Source organism: Suricata suricatta, chromosome 3 (genome assembly GCF_006229205.1).
Source record: "Suricata suricatta isolate VVHF042 chromosome 3, meerkat_22Aug2017_6uvM2_HiC, whole genome shotgun sequence".
NCBI classification, from domain to species: domain Eukaryota; kingdom Metazoa; phylum Chordata; class Mammalia; order Carnivora; family Herpestidae; genus Suricata; species Suricata suricatta.
In genome coordinates this window covers 167,047,231-167,072,943 of record NC_043702.1, presented here as the reverse complement: position 1 = coordinate 167,072,943, position 25,713 = coordinate 167,047,231, and the positions used below count along the sequence as shown (strand labels likewise).

Below are 25,713 nucleotides of genomic sequence, written 5' to 3'. Positions count from 1 at the left end.
CAATTCCGTCTCATTTTTGATACATGCTGGGTCGACTCAAAACTCCACCATTCAGGGGCGCCTGGGTGGCTCCGTCAGGTAAACACCTGACTTTGGCTCAGGTCTGGTCTCACCTTTTGTGAGCTCAAGCCCCCATCAGGCTCTGTGCTGACAGCTTCGGAGCCTGGAGCCTGCTTTGGAGTCTGTGTCTCCCTCTCTCTCTGAGCCTTCCCCACTTGTAGTCTTTGTCTCTCTCTCTCCAAAATAAACAAACATTACAAAAAATAAAACAAACCTCTGCCATTCAGAAAAGGCTCAAACTATAGATAAAGGGCCTCCCTCTCATCTCGGCCCTGTGGTGACAACAGATGGCTGGACAAATCACCTATGACCTGACAGCTTCTCCTTTGGGTACCGAGTTCACACTGTGTCCTTGGAATTGGCAATTTACCGGCATGCCTTTCAAAAACAAACAGGGGCACCTGGGTGGCTCAGTCAGTTGAGCGTCAGACTCCAGCTCAGGTCATGATCTCAGGGGTTCGAGCCTCTGCATCTGGCTCACTGCTCTCAGTGAAGAGCCTGCTTCGGATCCTCTGTCTACCAATCTCTCTCTGCCCCTCCCACACTCTCTCTCTCCCGCCCTCTCCCTCAAAATAAATAAACTTCATGAGAAAGAAAAAACATTAATAAGAACCAAAAACTCGACTCTCCCACAACTGCGAGTCAGGCTATGTGAAGACCCACACCAAGGTCTAAAGAAGTTACGGGAAGAGCTTATGTTGACCCCAAGAGTGAACAGGGTGAATGGGGTGTTTTCTCCTTGTTCCTCAAACGTGGTAGAAGAGGAACCTTAGCCTCCCTTAGCCTTCCATCAACAACCCAGCCTCTGGCACAGCTGCCACATGTCGGGCACTCACCATGAGCCCTGCGTGAGACTCTGGGCTTGACTTGTGTCACCCCCTTGTCCTTGTCACCTCTGCAAAGGACAAGAACCCCATCTGCGCTGTGGATGAGGCATTGGGGGCTTGATAGAATGAAGGAACCTGCCCCAGGCTGGCCGGGCCACTAGCAGGTAGGGGCCCTGGGATTCATACCTGGACGGGTCCACTTTTTGCCGGAAGCCGTCAAGAGAAAAGAAGAAAAGAAAACCAATGGGCAGGACCATCTTGGAAGCCACAAGCACAGCGTTCATCCTACGTGGAAGATGCTGCCCTCCAAACCCAGACTCCCTCCCGGTGAGCCAAAGTAGAAATTCCTGTTGTTCAGAATGATTATCAAACTGGGGAGTGCCTATTGTCGTGGGTGGCACTTGCTGGGCCCCCCGTGCGGACATTGCACCCGGCTCTGCAGCCTCCCTGAGAAGACCTAGCGCAGGCAGTGCTGGAGGGAACGCAGGTGTCAAGGAGGAAACAGTGTTGGGGACCGTCTGGGCCCGGGCCTCTCTAGGGAAGCTGGAGGTAGAAGCAAGGCCAGCTGAGGGAGGGCAGTGGGAGACCGCCTTCCCTGGTGGGCTCCTCCTGCCCACCTTCCGGGCTCTCAGCAAGGGGCAGCACCAGCCTCTCACCCGGGGTTGAGTGAGGGGTAGGTGAAATGAGGGGGAGAGGGTCTTGCAGGTGAGCAAGAGAACATGGAGAGAGGGATGCCGCACATGTGTTTGCATTGTGGCCCTACCTCTTTCCTTTACAGTCATAAAACCTGCCCTGAGATCACACGGAGAACTTGGGGAGAAGCTCCTGTCAGCTAGCCCCCCATTCTGGCCAGAGATGTCCCTTCCGTCCTGTGTCATAGCTCTTTCCCCTGCCCCGTGACACCGCTCTGGTTTCCAAGTGAACGTTCTCCCCATGCACGGTCCCAATTGCTTGGCCTCAGGCGAACTTGCTGGTGCCGATGGAATGTTCCCGGGACCTCCTTTTGCAGGTGTGTGCAAAGACTGAAGGCTTCATGTTCATCCCAGCGGGATCAGGCTCCTTTCTTCCCTAGGTTTTGCTGGAGCCCCTTTCCCTTCATGTTAAGCTTCACCATATGCTCTTCCCCAGGCCCCTGTTGACCAAACACCCACATCCCTCTGATTCCCCGCCCTCCCTCCGCCCCCTGCCCCAAATCAACAACAGCTCATTTGTAAGAGGTTTTTAATTTCATCTTGGTATGCCAGGACGAGTGGAGGGCGGATTTCTATTTGTCTCACTCACATAGTATCTGCTACATTCTCCGACGGGTCTCTACAGAAGGCCGCGGCGTCATACAGCATTGGCGGGACTCCTGCCCGCCAGACTGGTTTGGGTTTCTTGGTGGTTTGCATAAATTATAAACAAGAGCACAAAAGAAATCACACAACATAGACTCTACCGGAAGGGAGTGTGTTCCTTCTGGCTTCGCAGGGAGTGAAGGGGACAAGTCTCTGTATCCAAGGTTCTTAAGGCCCAGGACACCGTCAGGAGCAAGGCCAAGCCTGAACCACTGCTCTCAGAGGAGTCCGGGCTGACCCCCCCTCCCCCGTCTTCCCCATCTTCTCGTCTGCTTCCTCGGAGGCACCCCGGCACAGAAGCAGCTGCCCCTAGCACCGTGCTTGGAGATCAGGGTGTGAAGTGTCCCTGTAGACAGCGGCAACTGGGTTTTCTGTGCTGAGTCTGAAAGGCGAGACAGAGGGAGGAACCCTGGGTTCCCACCTGGACCCCCCGCTGCCTCTAAGAGTTCCAGGAGGCTGTTTAAGAAAGAGACTCTCTAGACCAGAGGCCAGCAAACATTTTATGAAAAGAGTCAGACAGCATAGGTAGTGAATATTTCAGGCTTTCTGGGCCACATACACTCTGTCATATTTTTCTTTCTTTTTTAAACAATCCTTTAAAAACGTAAAAGCCATTCTTAGCTGGCAGGCCACAGTCTGCCAATGCCCCCACTCTAGGACACCACGATGCCCTCCTCCATCTGCTCAGCAATAGCCTCCTCCCGTGGAAGGCCTCCAGCATCCCCCTGAGCTGCCCTGAGCTGGTGTCTCCCGCTGAGATTTTGCAGAAGCGACCACAGCAGGGAGAGTTACCCTCGGGGTTCAGGGTACGGGCAGCCTCAGGTAGCTTCTTTTGCCAAGTGAGACCGGTCTGGCATCTTAAACAAATATGGGACACTGGTTTCGGCCCTGCTCATGTGTCCTGGGGGTGAATTAAGCCTCAGGGTCCCCCAGTGAGGTAGGTGCATACTGTCTGTCTCATCCCACACCCACAGGTGCTGAAGTTCAAGAGCAGAACTGACCTTCCTACTGCTGCCCACGTTATGTGTCAGAATTTAACAGAAATCTAAAGAAGAGTCTCGGCTTTACATTTTTTAAGAACATGATGGAGGATTTTTCTGTCTCACCCGAGCTCTGTGATTCAGCCCCAAAGAGAGCAAGACTCCGTGAGAGAATATGGCCAGCCACGTGAGCCGCTTTCCAGACCCCGTGATGCTCTTGAAAACAGAATTAAGTTGAGCACTCAAAGGTACAGGCCCAGATAAAGAGCGGCCCTCTCTGCCCTGCTGACCAGTCTCTTCGAACTAAAAATAAAGTTTATAAAAGTAAATTATCTCATTTTATAACTTAAGTGCATCAAGCATTTCCTTAAATATAGTTCACACGGAAAATAGTTACTTTTGCTGTACAGTTGGTGTCTGTTATAATTAGGAATAAACTTTGATGAGAACATACAGAAGGTTACATACTCACACACATGTCTATCTGTCCGTCTGTCTGTCTATGGGTATATGGATGGGTAGACATACACACCTCTTGACAAGAGCTTCCCCAAAATGGTGGGAAGTTGTTAGGAGTCTCTAGGTACCTAGTTTGCATGAGAATGTCTATATTAAAAGTCCCTGTCCTTAATGATAAACACATCTTCATACCTAAGCTAAGACTCTTACTGGAAACATGAAGCTACGTGATCATTGTATATTCAGTCTTTGGAAATGCCGAGCTACATCAGATCATCATATAACAGCATCCCCGACAAAACTCCCTCCCCACCCCACCTCTTTCCTGGCCTTCCCATCCTAGAGCCGGCCAACCCTTCCCATAACAGGGTTGTTCCATGTGGGGGCCCAGCCACAGAACTTGAGGGGAAGACTCAAGAGGTAAAGTAAGAATTCTGCATAGAGTACAGGTGGTCGATGGGGTTTCCCACTCTGGACTGCAGGGGCCCGGCTTCTGAGGTTGCCAGGAAACAGTCACCCAGGTTACTGAGGGAGGTGTCGTCACTATCCAGGTCATGAAAAAGGGGCTCAGCACCTGAAATGAAGACGAAATGGTCATGAGGGTCCAGAAGCAGCGACTCACATCGGTGCTAGGAAGTGCAGCGATCGCAGCCAGTGTGACCTGAGCACAGCCCCCTCCCCTGCCCCGTCAAGTTTTGTAGTGGGTACTCAGGATTGGGTGGAGGGACAGCTCTGTAGGAGTAGGAGGGAGGTAATCCTTGTCCACAGAAGACCTCGTGTGTCCTTAGAGGGCTCAGGTGGAAAGCACAACAACTGAAAACAGTATAAACTAGGATGTGACAAAGTGCAAGTTGGGTGCAGCATAAGCAGATGTCAGAATGTCTACAGTGAGGCTGGGAAGAGGGTGGGATGTAGCATCACCAGCTAGAGAGGCAGGGGCAGGGCTCCTACAGACTGACCCCCCAAATGGTTCCTGAAGGATGACTGCTAAGAAGATAAACATTAGCGCTGTTCGAAGAGGCTCATGAAACCTCGGTGGAAATAGGTCCCCTCAAGCAGTAAGGTTACACCAAGTGCCTGCTGCCTCTCTCAGTGCATCCTACAGAGGAGCCAAGCTTAGTCACCCTGGATGGAGAAGATAGTAGGGCAAACCGTGGAACAGCTCGGAATCTCTGTGACAAGAACCTAGAGGTACGTATGTTGTACCCTCATACATTTTACCTGCTCGGATAGATCTCTGTATGTACAAATGAGGGGAGTTGGTCAGGGATGCCCCTGTGGATAGCCAGGTCTTAATCAGCGTCTGCTGAATGTAGCATATGGGAAGAGAGAATTTTTCTTTGATGAAAGCAGTTGCTTGACAAAATCTGTGGGCTGAGGCACATAGCTCTCACCCCATCTTGAAGGCTTTCTGAATAAAACTAATTGTAGCTATCAGTGTAACTGATCACAGATTACACAGAATAGATGCATTCCATAGGCCACCTACCTTCTCTGTATAAAAATAGATTTGGCCCTGAGATAGAGCTTCAGACCTCTGCTCCAGAGCAAGCCTATCCCACCAGAGTGCCCAGGCCCCGGTGGCTGTCCATCCAGCAAGCTGAATGCTTGGGGAGGCTAAGCCATCCCAATACCTGGCATTTAAAGCAACCCCAGTTTGGGTGGAGTGAGATTGGGGTCAGGGGTACTTTTCGCTTCGCAAGTCAGGTTGTATTTCAGGAGCTCATTGAGAGCACCTCAACAGTATCAGTTCCATTAGAAAATGCACTTTCTGTGCTTTTATAGATTTTCCTTCTTCATGTAAAAGTTTGCTTAATTAAGGCCTTTGGCCTACATCCCTGCCAGCATTGCTTGCAAACATGCAGTACCTGGTGTGAAATCAAGGAAGGGCAGTCTGATCACAGCAAACAGGCTTACAATGAAAGTACAACCACCTACTCAAAACTAACAAGAATCTTTGAAAAGGAGAGTAAGTGGGAACATCACTGGTGACTGTGGGTGTTGGTCTTTCTTCTGTAGCTACTGGTTAGATGAGTCCTGTGGCATTTTCTGGGCACATATTCTGCTTGTAGCTTCGGTGAGCATCTGGGGACTCAGACACGTGTTTGGGAGAGAAAGGAGAGAACCCATGCTAGCAAGTTGTGAGCGGTCCCCAGGGGGCTGGGGTCCATCTTACCGTATGGGTGCATATGGTCTCCTGGCATCTGAGGCGGGGTGAGACCCTGTCGGAAGGGGTCTGAGTTGTAGACAGTCTGCTCAATGGCCAGGAGCTGCTGTGGGGTAGGCAGAGCCGTGTAGGGGTTCATGATCCCTTCCATCCCAGCATTCCCACCGCTATTTGTTTGAGCTGGGGGACAAAGAAGAAGGCAGATCATTCTCCATGTGCTGCTCAGGACCCCATGCTGGGCAAGAAGGCTGAGAGCATCTTCTGAACTTCATACCCCTCACTGCCCAGGGTTCTTGTCCAGCACCGGCCTTTGCTATAGCTTCGTAAGGAAAAGAGAGTGACAGGTGCTGGTGCATAGGAGATAGGGAACCCCAGACTAGGAGTGTGACACGTTGTATCTGCCATCCCATAATTGCTCCACTACACTGCCTTCTCCACCTCCTTGAGCATCTTCACAACATGGTGGCCGGCTTCCTCAGAGGCAGGAATCCAGCAGGGCACAAGGCAGAAACCATCACATTCTTTGTGACCTAGCCTCAGAAGTCACACCTAGGACAGCCCTGGTCAGCGTCCGAGGCGACTGCCCAGGGTGTGAACACCAGATGGTGACCATCCTGGAGGGCCATCTTGGCTGTGTGGCCATGGCAAGATCATTATACTTCTGGAGTCTTGGTTTTCTCATTTATGAAATGGTCAGGAATGAGGTGACATCAGCAGTTCCCAGCCGGTGCCCTCCCAAGGGCCATCAGAGTCAACCTTGGAAAATAAGGACGGGAGGTACAGTTGAACTTGGGAGAGCTTCCTTGAAACAGATCACAAAACAAAGGCCTCTGATGCTATTCACAGGTTTGGTAGCCACTAGAGGTGATGGATCTAAAGATCCTTCCAGAAGCACTATAGTTGGAGCCTATCAGTTAAGTGGGGTTCATGATATTGGCCCAGCTGCCTTCATGGAGCTGATGGGAAGACTCCACGAGACTGTGTGATGTGCTTTGGCACAGCTTGCTACATTCGGGTATACATTTTCAGAGAATAGGGGACTCACTTCCTGCCTCCACACTGTGGTTCTCTGAACATGGTTCCATGAACCCTAGAAGGCTATTTTCCACCAGCTTCTGCCTTAAGTCTGGCCTATGAGCTGCTCTTCATATTCTTCAAAGTCCCAAGCCCTCTGGGTTTGTGTTCACATAATGCCTCGGTGTGTTCTTCCCACTTCAAGAGTGTTGGCATATGTGGAGCCAACGTGTGTGGCTCTTCCTAGAGCACTCTGCTATTCATGACTCTCTCTGAATTTCACAGGGGCCCAGTGCTACAGGACTGATAGGTTTGATTATCTACCGCCCCCTTGGGGACAGGTAGCCTGAAGCACCAGGAGATAGGCTGGTCCCCGATCAAATAGCTTTGTGACAGCATTCAGGTCCCCTAACCAACTTGCCCCTCCAACCTCCCCCAGTGCCCATGTCCTTCTTTTCCTTCTGTCTCTCTGAACATCTATCTTGCCATGAAGATACTGTTTGGCCTAGAAGATAAGAAGCCAATACACTCTGTGCTGCAAGAGTCCGAGTGTAGACTGAGCCTAGCCCAGCTATCAAGAGCAAGGCAAGTCCATGCAAGGACAGGGGGCCCTGTCTGGGGGCCTGAGGACTGATCTCAGTGCACACCTATTAACTGTGGCCCACAGGCCAGCACAGTGGGAGTTTGTCAAAAATGCAGAACCCTGCCCCTCCTCAGACTTTAAGACTCAGAATCTGAATGTTATCAAATGTCAAGTGACATTGGAAGCTGATAATTCCTGTTCCGGGCACAAACAGAGCCCTCAGGGAATCCCATTGGATGGCTGGTGGGAGCACTTCTCTTTAAGAATGACATCAGTATAACAGTAATTTTTAATTTTTTTAAATTCCCTTGAAGGGTACCACAGCCCATCCCCCTCGACTCCCTTTCCAGTTGTCACAGCAACCCCATGAAAAACAACAGCCACAAACCAAGGTGTGCACAGGTGGGGAGAGGCAGGGCAGAATGGCCTTGAGGCAGTCAGAATTGGAGACTTGCTCCGTCCAGACTGCCGCTCTTCTTCTAGGACCACGGCTAGCCCTGCAGTGCTCTTATTTGCTCATCAGTGAGATGGGGAGAAAGTACTTCTCTGCTCCCCTGGTGGGGGTGCCGTCAGACTCAGGCCAGCACGAGAGCCCTCCGTGGTCTACAATCATGCCGGATGAGTCAGGGGCTTACTGTTGTACTAGCAGGGCTTCTACTATTTCATGGTATTTTGGACAGGTGTGTCCTCTGTCGATTGATTTCTGGGAAGGAGGGGGATCTGGGTGCGTCCTGGGCTCCGTGGGGAGTCCGGCCACAGTCCTGGGGGCTCTGCACATGGTCGGCACCGCAGGCCTCGGCTCGGTGTCCTTAACCCTCTCCAGATCCCCGGGACTCGGTCCTCACTGGATGAGCACCCTCCTTGGCGTGGACAGGGCTTCACTGAGCCCAGAAGTGCATTCGGAGAGCCAGGCGGGGGGCAAGGTCTGGATGCCAGCAGGCCCAGCTGGGGCCCCCTCCCCGCACCCAGCTTACCGGAACTCAGCCTCTGGGTGTTCTGCTGGTCCTGTTGCTGCTGCTGCTGCCGCCGGGCCAGCTTCTTCATCTGATGAGGAGAGGGGCTCAGGGTTAGAGTCAGGGGGCGGGCAGCAGGTCAGCCTTGTGCACAAAGCAGAGGGACCGCACTCTGACTCAGCAGGGGAGCCCCACATTTGCCCAGGGCCGCTGCAGGCTCTGAACCTGCCACTGTGGGAGGACAGCGGGCTGGGAGGCATGTGGCTGGTGGTCTTCCAGGCACAGGGACCTCTCTGAGCAGATACACCTCACGCCGGGACAGTTTCATGTGCGGTGTTAAGTGTGGGGATGTCTGGCCACAGCCCGGCTCCGCTGACTGGGTGTGATCTGGGATGTGCCCCAAGGCTGCTGCCACCCACTCCCCACCTGCTGGCCCTGGTCTCCCAGGAGCTTTGTGCCCCCAGGTAAGGAGCTGGTCTCCCAAAGCACCCTGTTAACACTAAGACTTCCCGGAAGGAACACTGTAACCCAACGCTTCCCAAACTGTGTTCTGAGGAATGTCAGGGTTCTGTGAGACTCTAAGAAAAACAAGCAAACAAAACGTTCTTTCCTAACATTTCTTCAAACCCTCTGTGTCGCGAAGCCATGAGGCTTCAGGGCCTCTCAATCCTGTTGAAACATGGAGTCTTTTCAGGATCGAATACACACCAAGTGCCCTTATTCTGAAGAATTCAGTTAGGGCAGTGCTCTCTTAACCAATCACAATCAGATAATGAGATTTTAACTGATCACCTACTATGAATTAGGACCCCAGACATATGGGCCATGGGCCCCATGCATTTAAAAAAATTTTTTTTAATGTTTTATTTATTTTTGAGAGAGAGAGACAGCGTGAGCAGGAGAGAGTCAGAGAGAGAGGGAGACACAGAATCCAAAGACAGCCTCCAGGCTCTGAGCTAGCTGTTAGCACAGAGCCCGATGTGGGGCTCGAACCCACGAACTGCGAGCTCATGACCGGAGGAGCCAAAGCCGAGTGCTCAACCAACCGAGCCACCCAGGCATCCCAGCCCCATGCATTTTTAGGGGCAGGAAACCAACTGAGCAAAAGATCTAAAAGGAATAAATAACAGGGCAGGTCAGGGTAGCCCTTGGTAGGACCCAGAGGACAATATGGTGGTTGGGGTGTATATGGGGGGCACTGGGAGAGGTAAGTAAAGGCCTTTATCCCACCATACCAGAGTATCACCTTAGACCTGTGTGCTATGTAGGTTTCTCTTTGCAATTTTAAAAGAACTTTGGTATCTGGGTTAAATAAAGATGAATTAAAGAATCTGCTTTTATATTCTGGCAGTTGGTTGGCCAGATTCACCATCACGGCTCCCAGGGAAAACAGAACCATTTCACCAGAACAAACACCCTGCCTTCCCCTTCTGCAGGGTTGCTGTGGTTGAGGGGACTGTTGTCAACAGAAATTTTTTTTAATTTATAATTTTATTTTATTTTAGAGGAAGTGTGAGTGGGTGAGAAGGGCAGGGAGTAGGGGGGAGAAAGAGAGAGAACCTCAAGCAGTCTCCACGCTCAGCACAGAGCCTGACGTGGGGCTTGATCCCACAACCTTGGGATCATGACCTGAGCCAAATCAAAAGCCAAACGCTCCACTGACTGAGCCACCCAGGGGACCCTCAACAGAATTCCTGAATCAGGAGAACTACAAGTTCTGTGTAGAAAATCCGTCCGAGTTCTGGCGGGAAAACCCATCCGCAAGTACAAAGTCCTATTGTATTATTTCAAGAAACCGCCACACAGAGACAGACAGTAGTAAGAAGAAGCAGATTACCTTCGCTCTCTGGTTCTGGAACCACACCTGGACCACACGGACGCTCAGCCCTGTCTCCGCGGCCAGGGTCTCCCTCACCTTGAACATCAGAAATACAGAAACATTGGCATCTCAGAGCAGGGACCAAACGTTCCCCACGTGGTGCAGAGGGAGGCCGACTGGCTATATCTCATATGGTTGCTGGCTGGGGTTTAATGTCCAGCCTGACCCCAAACACAAGACCACTGCTCCCCTTCAAGTGGAGGCAGGTCCCTCACCAGCTGAACAAAGAGAGGAATAAATAATTTAGATGTGCATTCCAAGAAGCATTTCTCAGTTTCTCTTACTCTGGAAATCAGGTCTCCGGACCGTTCTGGAACATTAGCAAAATCTGTAACTGTGCTGAGTCACATGCATGCATATGGACTAACCTACTTAAGGAGAATGGAGGGTGAAAATCACTTTATGGAACAAATGTCTCTCTCGTGTTCTCCATCTGAATTCATTGACCTAAATGCTTGGTTTTGTCTCTCATAGCTCTGGGTGACATTGGGTGTTTCATGAATATTCATATTCCTGTTATGCTGAGTGAGTCTGTTCAAGGGGAATACGGCAAGAGCCTTCTAGAATCTGGCAAATCAGAGCATTCAGCTTTGGTGCGGCACATGCACCATGGCCTTGCAGAAAGGGGATGGTCAGGGTCCCTCTAAGGATGAGATGAGTTTAAAAGCCGCCCTCCCCTATGACCCAGCAACAGCACTGCTGGGGATCTACCCAAGGGAAGTGCTGATGCATAGGGGCACATGTACCCCAGTGTTCACAGCAGCACTTTCAACAACAGCCAAATCATGGAAAGAGCCTGAACGTCCATCAACTGACGAATGAATCAAGAACATGTGGTATATATATACAATAGAGTACTACATGGCAATGAGAAAGAATGACATCTGGCCATTCGTGGTAACATGGATGGACCTCGAGGGTGTCATGCTAAGCGAAATAAGTCAGGCAGAGAAGGACAGATACCATATGTTTTCACCCATAGGTCTAAAAGGAGAAACTTAACAGAGGACCATGGGGAGGAGAAGGAGGAAAAAAGAGCTAGGGAGAGGGAGAGAGGCAAATCATGAGAGTCTCTTGAATACTGAAACCAAACTCAGGGCTGAACGGGGAGAGGAAAAGAGGAAGGGGGAGTGATGGTCATGGAGGAGGGCACTTGTGGATATTATATGGAAACCAACTTGACAATAAACTATAAAAGAAAAAAAGAGAAAAAAAAACGCCCTCCATGCAGGCACGCGGTGAGGGATGGGCCAGCGGGGAAGAGGCTAGGAGCAAGCCTTCCCGAGAGGGAGTCTGAGAGACACTACCCTCTTGCTTACAGTCTGGGGTGGACAGGGGACTGAAGGCGCACCACGTGAGCACAGCTCCCTGGAGGCTCTGGAAAGGACTCCACCTTTCATCACACCACTTGGGCGGAGGCTTAGGAGAAGAGAGATGATGAGACAGATCTCTAAAATGCATCCTTCTGCTAAGCCAACTAAGACAGCCATGAGCCCTGGCCCCACCTCCACCTGCTGAAACCCTATCCGTGTTTCAGAGGCCCGGCTCAAAAAGCCACCTGCTCCACAAAGCCTTGCCTGATTCCCCAGACAGAAGTGACCTTTCCCTTCCCTGGGCTCCCACGGCTCCCGGCTGCCCCTCCATTATGATCCTCATCACTTCCTCCCCAGTGTCAGTTATGTGTACGTGCATGTCCTCCCCAGCGGTGGCCTAGAGCCTGCCTGGGGACAAGCACTGGGCACGGGGCCATCCAGAGGCAGGGAGTCTAGTACATGGAGGAAAAGTAATAAATGAGGGAGGTGATCATTGTCCTTGGCAGGCGAACTTTGGGGCTACTTCTCTCCTGCCAGACCCACTCCTGAAGCCCAAGGAGCAGCACGGACAGAGAAAGAAAGAGGTCTGCAGGAACAGTTTTCAAGGGTCAGAAGTGGTGGCAGACCATATCATTGTTTAGCAAACAGCCGCCCTCCCTCCTCTGCTCTAATTGGTGGTTTCCCATGCTTTGGCCCATGGGATGTGCTGGGAAACAGTCCATGTGATCCAAGGGTAGGCTTTCGGGGGGCTTGCCTGGTGTGATGTGGCTCCTGCCATCCTCCTGTTCCTTCCGCCTGGGGCCTCAGAGAGACAGGCGGAGAAGGACCTGAGCCCAGCTGGGCCGTAGGAAAGCCAGGTCTGCTGGGAGCCGCTGGGATTTTGTTTGTTACTAAAGCAAAAGCTGACTAATACAGATAGGGATGTAGGAGAGACAATGCTAAATTTAAAAAAATATATCCTTTCTCCATGAATTTCAGTAAAATGTTCTCCTATTTATATTGAATAAGTAACAACACTGAGCATACAGCAGGAAGTCATTAAATGGCAGGTGTCTCCAATATCCATTCTCTCCCCGCCCGCCCCCCCTCCACCCTGCATTAGCAGCTGGATCCCCACATTTTAGCAGGGCCCGCAGTCACCTGGGTAGACTCATTTCCCAGAGCCACTTGCAAGAGGGACTGTCATGGGATTCAATTCAGGGCACCACAGATGAGAGAAAGTGATACCAAGAACCTTGGGGTAAGCCTTCAAAAGGCAAATGCTTGCCTTCCACCACCTCCTTCTCCACCGTGGTGGCTGGGAAAGGTGGCAACAGCAAACACAGCCCCTTGGAACCGTATGATGGACAGGAAACCTCCCTGCCAGTCTTGGAGTGCTCACCCCTGGACTGTGACAGAAGATGGCAATGAACTCCCACCTCATTAAACCGCAGACGTTCATGGCAGCCCCATCTGCAACCGCCCCAACCCGGAAACAACCCAAGCATCCATCAGCAGGTGATGGGATGAACCAACGTGGCACATCCACACAGTGGGATCCCATCTGTGGCAAAAATGAATGAACCAAGACCTGGATGAATCCCCAAACCACCACTCCACGTGGAACAAACTAGCCCCAAACTAAGTAAGTAAATGTATTCTACAAACCCGTGTATTTTTACTGCCTTTGTTATAGCCTCTGGGTCTATACCCGCCACGGGTACCTGATATGACTCTTTCTGATATCCCCCAAACCCCCATGAATTGAGCCAATAGCCAAGCGAAATGGGTAGATGCACGCATGGAAGTACAGGGAGAGTCTGCCATAGCCCTGGCCGCAGCAACAGTGCTCCAGAGTCTCCAGGAGGACTCAAGGCTACCTGCACAGACTCCCCCACCGCCCTGACCCCTGAGTGCGCCCATCAACACCCCAGAGTGCAGGGTACGCACAAACAAGGGGGGGCCCAGTCCCCTTTCCTCCCTCCCTCCCCCCCCACCCCCCGCCGCATACCTTTCTGCACGGCTTGGAGGACACTTCGAACGAGGCTTTGAACGCTCTCCTCTGTTGGGTTGTCAGTATGGTTCTCGGACGTTTGGGGCGCTTGTGGTCCTTGCCATCTTCAGCAGCTCCTTTCCCTGTGCCCTGGGCTGACTTGCAAAGACTTTCTTCATCATCACTTTTGCCTAAAAGCAGCAGAAAACAATGGGTTACGTTACTTGAAGCCACTTCCTGGAACATATGTTATTCTATAACGAGGCGCTTGGGTCCAGCGTTCCTCGGACGGGTTCTTAGGTGAGTCCAGTAGCCTGTGTGGGGTTGACCTGAAAGGAAGTGGCTAAGGAGAATACTTCTAGAATCCAAAGACAGCAACCAGAAAGTCCATCATTTCAGCTCAGAGATTTCTCCCAGAATGGTTGTCCTAGCTCCACATTTATTAACTGTGTAACTTTGAACACATTACCTAACACTGTCTGACTCAGTTTCCTCATCTACAAAATTGGGATGGAAGAGAACCTACTTCATTGGGTTGGAAAGACAAAACGCTACTTGAGGATGCCTGGCTGGCTCCTCAGTAGAGCACGTGACTCTCAGTCTTGGGGTTGTGAGTTTGAGCCCCATGTTGGGCATGGAGCCTACTTAAAAAAAAAGCTGCTTTGCATATAATACATATAGTAAGCACTGGTTATTGTTTTAGATGTCCTTATTTTTTAAATCTAGACTAGAAACGTTTTGTATAACTTCCGAGACACTGTGTCTGAAATTCTAGCCACATTCAGGAGATAGAAAATACTACTGTTCAAAAGGCCATAGAGGACTAGTGTCCAATAATGTGCAGGTACCAATAACTGAGAATGGACACAACATGGGGTAGTTAGTCAGAACTGCTTGTGTATAAAATAAATCACTATTAAAGTAACTATTTATTATTTATGTGGATTACTTTATGAGCAGTGAGCAATACAAAGTAACTTCTGAAGGAAGTCAAGCCTTTGGTACATGTCACATTCTTTCCCAGGCCACCTCCCGCATCCCACAGCCCTCACCCTCCTGAGAAGATGCCTCGGGGTCTGGGAAATACCCGTGTCGGGGAGGCGTTTTCCTTCTCTCTGCGTTAAATCCCACCAGCAGTCATGTGCTCACATCGCCCAAACAAGATCCTCTTTTCTCTCCGGGTCCTCACAGAGCTCAGCTGGCTTCTTTCCCCCAGTGGAAAGCCTTGTCCCGAGGGCTCCCCAGTTCCGGTCTCCTGACACTGCTCCCCTTCGGGACACCCTCCCCTCAAAGGGGCTGCACACACCTGTTCATCCCACCCTCCTCCGTAAAGGACACTCATCTGCGCCTGCCATCTCAGTTTTGACTTCTGTGGAGTGTTACATCTGGAAGGACAATGGCCTTCTACCTCTAAGAACATTTAAGCATACAGTTGGAACATGAAGGAACACTAACTTGTGAGCACCTTGAGGGCAGGAGCCTTTCAATGTCACTGAAGGGGTCTGATGTAGACACACCTGTGTCTCCATCCAGCTCGCCGCACCCCCAATGTAAGTGGGGGTGTTACATGACTGGTCTCGCACTGTGCCTCAGTTTCCCCACCTGCACTCCCCTCAGCAATAGCACCCAGCCATGTGTGGCTCAGGGGCAGTGCTGCTGCAAGCAAAGCAACTAGCACGGTCCTGGGTCACAAGAGGCTCAAAACCAATGCGGAAGGGATGTCCTTTCTGCCTCGCTGCCCTGGACAGTGAGTACAGAGGAAAGCCCCAGAAAAGACTGAAGAAGAGAGAGAAGAAGCAGCTTCACAAGGAGTGGCTGCTCCGGCATCCTCACCTCTGAGGTGGCTCTTCCCGGGGCGAATCCAAAAGAATCAAAAAGGAAAGTTTAATTTAAAAAAAAAAGGAGTTGGAAAATATAAAACATTTTATTCCAGATTAATAAAATCAAATGCAATTTTATAATTTAGAAAGCTCATGTCTGACACCAGTTTTGTCCATGAAGTGGTATTTGCAAATGTCTTCTGGAACCAGTCTGATTCTCCTAAAGGCATTCCTCACGCAGCCTGACGCAAGTGTTTGTTGATAACTAGGAAGACATAAGTAATGAACACGTAAGGTCTAAAGTCATGCTAGACTCCTTGATGACAGCCCATCTCTGCTGCCATCATTCGCGAAAGCAACGTGGCATCGATACACATCCACTTGGGAATCCAACAAGTCAGGTTTAAACTCGGGCTCTGAAAGTTAGGATGTGTGACTTGGACCCAGTTTCCCAAGGTTCCATTTCCTCATCAGGGCAAGTGACAGTGTGGCTGGAGCTATAAGAGGTGATACGTGTAAAGGGTTTGGCGCAGTCCAGAAGGTAACAGGTGCTTGCTGAATCATCATCACCATCATCATGATTACTGCTTCAACGGAAAAGAAGTATTCTTGATCCAAGACACATGTTTTCTGTTAATAATAGTGGCCTGTTGACGGGAGTCTGAGTTAAGGCTTTACAAAGCCAGCGTTCACTTCTCTCTTGGCAGACGTGACCCCAGCCAACGCTGAGAGTTGGCTTCACAGAATGTGAGCGTGTGGTTGTGAGAAGGAAGGTGAAGGGAGGGAGAGGGGTTGGGCTGGTTCCAGAAGGAAGATGTTAACTGCTAAGGTTTGTTTGAAGCCCCAGAGGCAGGGTGGCAGAGGCTCCCTGGTGTCCCTGTGCATTCCGCTCAGCCGGGATACAGACACCTTCCCCCAGGGGGCGCTATTCCATCCTGGAACACGGAGAGGAGGGAACAGAGGACCTCCCGGGGCCAGCCCCCTGCTGCGCACTTCTGGAGGATGTGCGAGCACTATGTTGGTTCATTCCTCCTCCCCAGACCCCTGTCAGAGGAGAGATGTAAACATCTGTTTTCAGAAGAGGAAGGAGAAGGGGGCCGAGGACCACGGAGGAAGGGCAGGAGGGGGAGGACAGAAAGAAGGAGATTAAGATTTGTCTCCAGGGTTTCTATTGGTTTTGTGGGTACATTTCCTATTTTATTCCTCCTTTCTGCTACTAATTTCTCTCTCTCTCTCCGTCCTTCAGGTCCCAAATTTTGCCTTCCAAGATGCTCTAGGCCAGGGGCCTACAAACATGTGTGTGTGTGTGTGTGTGTGTGTGTGTGTGTAAAAGGCCAGAGAGTAAATATTTTACTCTTCAAAGGCATAAAGTCTCTATTGCAATGACTCAACTTTGCCATTGTAGTGCAAAAGCTCCCGATGTCAGGAATAGGTGTGGCCATGTTCCAATAAAACAGGACTGCAAAAACCAGGCACCAGGCCCGATTAGGCCTGCAAGAAGCAGTTTGCTGGCCCCTCGTCCAGACCTCTCTTGACCTCCTGTTTTTCAGCAAACTTACATATTCTATGTCCCAGGCTTTCGGGTTCTGACTCTGGGGACGGAAAGCAGTGCCAGGTGAGACGGAGAAGCCAACGACTAGCAAAATTTGATGTGTACTCTTCCCCCCCTCCCAATCAAAGACATAGATGCACTGAACAGAAAATGCCTCCAACCAAACAGTCACCGCTGTGGAATGTCAGGTGTCCTGGCAGATTGGAGCGAGGGAGATTATGAAGACCGAGTGCAGAGGGGCCTTTTGGCACCTTTCAAAATGCTGACAGGTGCCACGACCCAGCTGCCACGGGGGACGCAGCCCATCACTAACCATCCCCCTGCTTTTATCTGCTGTGTTGTAAATACTGCGGGCATAACGGTGCCCCCTCTCTAACTCTCTTGGGGAATTTCCAGGTTCCTCCTGGGATGTTCACAAAGGAGGCTCGCCGCCTCCTCCTGCAGGGAGGCCAGGTCCATCCGTCTCGGACCCCAACTTCTCCAATAAAATACACCACGCCTGAAACACACCCTTCATCGATTTTTCCAAGAGAAAGAAAAGTTCTAAGAGAGCTAGGAAGTTTCTCCCAGGACCAGCAGGAGGACTGGAGAGCAGCAGAAGGTGGAGAGAAGCCATCACACAGCAGAGCCATGGGAGGAGGGGCGGGAGCAGCCCCCTCTGTTGCCAGAGCCTCCCACACCCAGATGCAGGCCAGAGTGATCCCTCATAATTTAAGCTGACACCCCTCAGCGGAGATGAAAGGAACACCACTCGCTGTCTCCAACAACAAATGTCAGCGTCCCTGGAGGCCATTTAGACACAAACACAGCATAAATCTGACTCCTCGTGGGGAAGTCCAGAGATGAAGTCTCCACGCACAGCCTCACAGAGTGAAACGAATGTGCTTGGCACGAAGTTTGAACATGTTTCTCAGGGTCTTTCTTTCCCTTTTCTCATAAAAAGAAAAAACCTGGAATGGTTCAGGGCCGTTGCTTCCCCCTTGCCGGCCCTCCCACTCATTTATGACATAAGCCATCACAGATGAAAGCGCCAGCCGTGGTTTATGGCCCCGAGACGGGCTGCCCTACCTGTGGGGCCTCGTAGATTCATTTCAGGTTGTTGGAAAAATCCCAATGGCCCATAAACAGGGAAAGAGATATCTGAGCTTGGCCCAGGAGGTAGGGGGGGCGGCGAGGAAGACCCTCATGTTAGGGAAGGGAGAGACAGGAACAAGCCTCGGATGCCTCCCCAGCGATAAGCCTCATAAATGTCCTTCAAGCTGGGGGAGGAGAGGAAGGGTCTGGGACTCGTTGTGGGTGGAGGGGGAGGGCCAGAAGAAAGGACGGAATTTATGAAGACAGGGTGTATGAAGACAGGAAGCTATTTGAGTCACTGCCCTGCAGTACAGGCTTGGATTTCCATTCCCTCCGAAGACAGCAGTGGCCAACTCCAGATGCTCCAGCATCTAACATCCAAGAGGCGAGGAGTAAAGTCCTCTAGAAAAGTAAAGTCCCTCCAGCTACCGTCCGAGACCGCCTTACATGTGGCTCTTCAAGGGGGTCTCGACTCAGACCCAACCCAGGTTCCAATGAAAGATCTGACTTGGACCTCGTTTTAGTGCATCATTCTCTCACTAAGCCTATATTGCAGACTTGCGTCAGGCACTGTCCCGGGACAGCCTCTGCTCTCACAGAGATCTCAGATTCCGAAAGGGGAGAGATCCAATACCCAAAGAATGGTGACTCTGCTCAGAGGAGCCAGGGGAGGGGACCAGAGAAGGCAGCCTAGTAGCGTGTGTCACTTGAACTAAAGATGAAGGCCACAAATTATGAGTGGCAGTTCCAGGTGGGGGGGGGGGCACCATATGTCAACAGAGCCAAACTTTCAATGGCATGGAAGCAAGACATTGACCCAGGAAGGGGGTTCATCAAATATCTGGAGTGCTGGCAGGCCGCTAGAGCTCAGCACTGCCCAGTGCACTGGAAGGGGGGGTACGAAAGCCCTCAGACTTCACCTCTTGCTCTTAAGGAAGAGAAAACAGGATTTGCACGTGTGAAACAATACATAATATGAAATAGTATTTGGCTAAGCTCTTCTGGCATGGCAAAAAAACATTAATAAAAATGTGGGCATTTAGAAAAGGGATGTCTGTGAGCCAAGAGAAGCCAGTGGTAGGAACTTAAACATGGGAATGAGAGAGGCGAGAGAGGCGAGGGTTTGCAGAGCTGGAGGCAGGAAGCAGGTGCCCTAGAGGGCTCAGTCTGCCTAGCCTAGGAATGGCCAGAAAATCACCGTGCATGGAGGGATCAGGAGGGGGACCTCAGGGGGTCATCAGAGGGTAAGCAACTTGGAGGAAGAAGGAATGCATGGTGGAGAGGCCACGCAGGGGCTTACTCCAGGGCCCTTGATGTTCTAGAGCTGATGTCGTCAGCAGTGACAAGAGGAATGACAAGAGGAATTCTGCGGCTGGAGCTCCATGGGGAGACCGTGGGCCTCAAACACAGGGCACTGCGGGCCAGGAAAGGCTCACACTCCAGGCACTGAACTATTGTACGCATTTTTGGGGTGACAGCACCAGGCCACCACATCCACCTTGAAGACCGAGCCGAGGGAGTCTCTCAGGTCACAGTGCTAGACAGGGCCCCTGAAGAAGAAAATGCCTGCCTCCCCAGTTCCAATTCCGTGCCGGGTCAGGGTCCTCTCATCTCCATGGCAACAAGCATGGCAGGTGGGACCTTTCCTCACACCCAAGGAATAAACACAGCCTCAGAGAGGTTCAGCATCTCCCCTGCAACACACAGGGCCTGGAAGGCTGGACCAGGTTTCATCGAAGGCTTGTGTCCTTCCAAGCCCAGGTCTGAGATACTCCCGTGAGGGGAAGAGAGACAGACTTTCGAACCAGCACATCAGATGGAAGTAAGAGACGGTTACCTGTGCGTCTACCAGTGGGGACAATCAGACGCTCTGTCTCCCACAGACATTGAAAGGTCACTTTTGTATCAGGTGAACATACAGAATATTCTAGAAAGTAACTTCAGCCATGAAATGGGACAGCTGGATTCTAGCCTTCATTTCACACCTCAGCTGTATACCCTTGGATGAAATGCCCTACATGTCTAAGACGCAAGTTCTTCATCTACAAGAGAACCTAAGAATCCTTTACGTTTACCTACTATTTGGTGTTCAGTCATTGACAACTGCATTGTTTCATTGTCTCTATCATACCTCTAAGAGGCAGGAAATGTATATATATATATACATTTATAGATGAGTATATATATATATATATATATACACTTATAGATGAGTAAACTGAGGCCCTGGGCAGAGGGTAGTCTTGCCCAAGGGCACATAGTTGGGATGCTCTGTCTGGTGGCCCCATGTCCCCTCTCCCTGCCTAAGCTGCCTCATGGGATTGTTACAAAGATCCAAGGGTCCGTGGTATTTGCAAAATATCAGGCACTGCCCAGCCACCTCCGGCATCCCTGTTATTAAAGAGTGAGGAAAGAAAGGCTCACGTGGACGGCTTTCTTGGGGGTGGATCACCCCCCCCGGAGCTCCTGGTGGAAAGCCACTCTTTTCAGTCCAAAAGGGACAAAGCCTCCCCTCCCTCCCCACACGTGTCCCACCACTGCAACCCCTCAAGGATCTCCCATCTCAAGGCACCAAGCCTTTCCAGAGCAGAGTGCATAGAAGCCAAGTGCCCCCCGCCCCACCGAGCCAAGCCATAGGCAGCGTGTCCTGGAAAGGCACCTTTGTGCAGCGAGGCTTCTTTGCTAGGCAGAGGGAGGAGTCAGCAGGCCAGCCAGGACTTCACAGGGAGCCACACTTCCCCTCTGAGAAGGCTGGCACCCACCACAGCCTGGGCACCTCTTTTGCTGTCATGGGTGGGCCGGCGCTCATAAAAGGGAAACCTGGCTGTGGGAGGTTTGTATGGAACACAACAGTACCGGTGCAGGTTGCTGGAATTACCCTGGATCTGCATCCACCGGGGCCTTTTCATATCTGAATAGGCTTTATGCCAATACCTTCCCTGCCTCTATACACACGCGCGCACACACACTGCATCTTTTCTTCTCTGAGTTCTTCCATTGCTTTCCCTGTTTTAACAAAAGCACATTTACATGTGATCCAAACTGGTAAGTGCAGGTGCAAATGTTCTGACTGCCTCTATGCATAGATTCATCATATGTGGAGAGACTAATAATCAGGATATCAGAAGACTTTTCTATGCAAATCAGGCCTGGACAAAAACACCAAACAAAAGTCATAACTTGTGTTGTTTTGACGTGGCTAGTACCAGAGAGGGGGGACGGGAAGCTTCTAACAAGCCATATCAGGTATTTGGGGCTCAATGCTCAGTCTCAATAAAAGCTCATTAATCCAGCTGCTCAATGATTCACAGGGTATAGGCTGTGATGTGCATAACATGGTATTAGGTTAATATGCATAAGGTTAGAATGCATTTGCTCTGGTTTAGGAGCAGATTTAGGTGGATTGAATACTATGTCTTTTTGAAGTAGTCCAATTTTGCTGCATTAACTATTGGTCTTTGGGAGGATAAAATTATCTGAGAAAATGAAATTGTTTCAAATCAGGATCAGGAGACAAAGGGTTATCTCTCCAAATTATAAGAGAACCAGACAACAATCCTCCAGGTGAGTGAGGAGGTGAGTGTGTTGGATAACACTGTAAATGCTCTCAGTGTGGAAGTGAATCCTCTCTGGACAAGTTCACTGTGGACTTAATCATACAGAGAAGTTGCTTGGATGACCACAGCTGATATGACTGCCTGTGTGCCCTTGGCAGAGACATCCTGGTGGTATTTAGGTCCTCTGTTGGTTTGAAGAGGCAAGCTGAGGCTAGCACCCAGCCAGGTCTGTGCCTTCAGACCCTAGTCCGTTCCACAAACCAACGAGAAGCTCAAAAGAGCAGGGAAAAGCAAGGTCAGACACACAGTCTCTTTACTGACCTCCACCATTCACTGGCTATGTGGCCTAAGGCAAATGACCTAACTTCTCTGGGCCATACCTTCCTAAGTTGTAAAATCAGGGGAATAAATACCCACAAGCCATCCTAATGTGTTGTAAGAATGTAAAAGCAGGAGTAGGTAAAAGCACTTATTAAAAAAATTATAAAATACTATAAAAATGCAAGACACTTTCAGTATTTTCATTTTTACAATGCCTCCTAACTGATTACGAACCTACTGCATATCCCCACTATCTGTGAAACTCACACTCCCCATACGGAATGTCCCGTCATTCTACAGCTACCTCTGGGTGTGTGCCCACGACAGACAGGCTCTCTTCCAGACACGGGGTGAGGAGGAGCGGACAAGGGCAAGAAAGTCTCTGTCTTCCTACCTCTGCTGGGAGAAGGCAGGCAACGAATAAAGAAAGAAAACCATAATTCAGTCCACAACCTTGTTAAATATGCCAGGAATAAAATAAAATAGAGCAATGGGCTAGAGAATGGCTGGGAAGAGTAGGGAATACTTTTTTTAGTTCCAGAATTCTGTACCAAAAAAGACCCAAATCTTTTCCTGAGGACACCCTCACGTGCCTTCCATGTCAGTTCTTTTGTTTTCCAAAAACGCTGAGCCCATGTTTGTCTGCCTCAAACGTTTTAGTTACACGGGAAAATTCAAATTATATATTGTCTTAAATTCTCTACTGGGGCTGAAAATAACATTATAAACTCTAAGTGTGGAATTTTTGAAAACAGAAGAATCTGTTATGCCGTACTTCTGGAGGTGGTGTAGCAAAGGGGTTAATGGCATTGCTTTGGACTCGAGTATTTTGCTCCATCATTTCATCATGTAGCTGGTGCCCTTGGCCAAGATGCCCAGCATTAAGTTTTGGTCCTCCCATTGGCAAAATGGGGTTAAAAGCACCCATTCAAGAGGCTAATTATAATAAAGTAGACCATTGATGCATAGTATTTATGATACTAAGCTTATGGTAAGAACTTAATGCTCGCTAAATAAATATTATCATTATAATTTGCATTTCTTCCATGAAGCTAGAATAAGCTTCTAGGAAACAGAGACGCATCAAAATAATCTCCGTGTCCTCCATGACACACCAGGTCGAGCACTCAGGAGATTACTAATTAGTTGTTAAATAGCTCAATCCCAATTAATACAGACTGGACGGAATGAAGCCAAAAGTCACAATGACGACGCACGGCACTACCAGGCACACTGCAGAGTCCTGTCTTCCCACTTTTCACAAATCCATTCACAACGCCAACCAACTTCCTGTAGCTATAGCAATTACTGGGGAATTATTAGTTACCTCCATGCTTGGGGGCTCAGCTGAGATGAAAACTTATGATCTGGATTTCTCTTTCACATCGATGTGGACCCCACAGATGGCCCTCTGTCCCATCGGCACCCACCAGTTGTTTTCATGAGGAGGAGAAGAGAGCAGGCCATAAAAAAGAGAAACCCAAATTATGATAATTAGGGATAAAGGCAGAAAGAAGGGAAACCAAAGAAAAGAAAATGGAAATGTGGACAGAGAGGCCAACGCTGCGGAGCAGGGACCACGGTATGATTTGTCCCCCAACCAGTAATCTAGTGACTGGAACATATGGTCCCCAGGGACGGCTGTGGGGAAGAGGGGACGCGTGACCAGGAGCCCTCTCGGGTAGGGCTGCCCTTGTAAGTGAGAGATCCTCAATAGACATTCATATGGCCATGGTTCTTCGCGGGTGAAACCATAAGATTGGGTGATGAAAACATATATTGTTTTGCAGAAAGAGCTTTCCTAAATTAATTATAAACAGTATAACTGTGTGTAGTGAACTCCATTATAGCCATTTGGAGAGTATTTATGGTTATTACCCTTAGGGAAACTGGGTGTCCTGATGGGATGTGAGTAAATCACTGCTAATAGCACCATCATAAACACTTCACATAATTAGCTAGCTTTGAGTTTCTTAAAATGTTTTAATGTTTATTTTTGAGAGAGAGAGAGAGAGAGGGAGGGAGGGAGGCATGCACATGAGTGGGGGAGGGGTAGAGAGAGAGGAAGACAGAATCCAAAGCAGGCTCCAGGCTCCGAGCTGTCAGCACAGAGCCTGATGAGGGGCTCAGACTCAGGAGCCACGAGATCATGACCTGAGCCAAAGTCGGACGCTTAGCTGACTGAGCCACCCAGGCACCCTGCTAGCTTTGAATTTCTAATGGCAAAAAGTCTTCTTGATACTATCATTACTGGTAAAGTATAGAGTTTAATGTTGAAATAAAGATAAGAGGAAGAATACTGTTGCTCTGAACGTAAGACCACTGTAATTATAATCTAGACTCTGGACCGAGCCTCAGAACCACCGGAGAGCTGCTTACGCACAGACTCCTGGGCCTTCTTCCCTCCACTCCGCAGAGTTTCTGGGATGCTGGGCCTTCTCCCCAGCAGGTCTGGAAGGTCTGTGACTTTCCATTTCTAATGATCTCCCAGGTGATACTGATGCTACTGATGGTCCAGAAACCACACTTCGACAATTACTGACCTAGAACATTCCTCTCTCTCTTTCCCTATGCCTACCCCTGCATGTATACCCAGGGAGGACTGGCAATCATAGTACATTTTCCCCAGTTTTATCAGGGGAAGATTGACATTGATTGTTGTATAACTTTAAGGCATACAGCATGATGATTTAATTTTGTATATCGTGAAATTATTTATTACCTTGATAGGTTCTTCTAACATCTATCGTCTCCTATAGATACAATAAAAGGAAAGGAAAATATTTCTCCCTTGTGATGAGAATTCTCTGGACTTCCTCTCTTAACAACTTCCCATGTACCATACAGCAGTGTTAGCTGTTGTCATGATGCTGTCCATTCCAGAAGTTTCTACCTTGTGATCACCTTCTTCTCAACTCTAGCAACCCCCATCTCCCCTCTGGTATCCACAAGTCTGACCTTCTTTTCTGGAAGCTTGTGTTTTCTTTTTGTTGTTTGTTTGTTTTGCTTTTGCTTATATTTTTTAGAGTCACCTATGAGATCATATAGTATTTGTCTTTGACCTATTTCACTTAGCATAATGCCTTCAGTGTCCAAAACCATGTTGTCACAAATGATAGGATGGCTTTGTTTTTAAGGGCTGAATAATATTCTATTGTGTATATATGCCTCCACTTCTTTATCCAATAACCCATCAATGGACACTTAGGTTTCCATATCTTGGCTACTATAAATAATGCTGCTGTGAACACAGAAGTCAAGATACCTTTTCAAGATCCTGATTTCAATTTTTTGGCTACCCAGAAGTGAAATACCTGGATCATATGGTAGCTCTGTATTTAATTTTTGGAGGGACCTCCAGTCTGCTGTCTGTAGTGTCCATACCAGTTTACAGTCCCATCAACAGTGCTCAAGGATTCCCTTTTCTCCACATCCTCACCAACATTTGCTATCTTTTGCCCTTTTGATCATGGCCATGGTAACAGAGGTGAGGTGGTATCTCACTGTAATTTTAATTTGCATTTCCCTAATGGTCGCCGATGTTGAGCAAAACTTCATGTGCCTGCTGGCCTCTCATAGATATTCCTTGGAGAAATGTCTATTCAGGTCATTGCCCATTTTTAAATCAGGCTATTTGGGGACTTTTGCTATTGAGTTCTAAGAGTTCTTTATATATTTTGAATATTAACCCCTTACTTGCAAGTATCTCCTTCCATAGCTTGCCTTTTCATTTTGTTGATGGTCTTCTTTTGATGGTGCAGCAGCTTTTTAGTTTGATGCAGTTTCCCTTGTCTATTTGTTATTGCTTGTGCTTTGGTGTTCTATCCAAAAAATCATTACCAAGA

The 25,713-nt window shown here is 49.5% G+C and overlaps 1 protein-coding gene across 1 annotated transcript in view; it reads right to left on the bottom strand.

Moving 5' to 3' along the window:
* Nucleotides 1-2,091: 2,091 nt before the first annotated feature.
* The window catches only part of LMX1A (LIM homeobox transcription factor 1 alpha), a 163,760-nt gene continuing 140,138 nt past the window's right edge, over nucleotides 2,092-25,713 (bottom strand). Inside the window, exons 4-8 of the mRNA XM_029933191.1 lie at nucleotides 13,563-13,735; nucleotides 10,218-10,295; nucleotides 8,402-8,471; nucleotides 5,840-6,010; nucleotides 2,092-4,237 (exon numbers count right to left, since the gene is read on the bottom strand). Coding sequence (XP_029789051.1) covers nucleotides 4,077-4,237; nucleotides 5,840-6,010; nucleotides 8,402-8,471; nucleotides 10,218-10,295; nucleotides 13,563-13,735 — 653 coding nt within the window. The 3' untranslated portion in view covers nucleotides 2,092-4,076. The remainder of the gene's footprint in view (nucleotides 4,238-5,839; nucleotides 6,011-8,401; nucleotides 8,472-10,217; nucleotides 10,296-13,562; nucleotides 13,736-25,713) is intronic.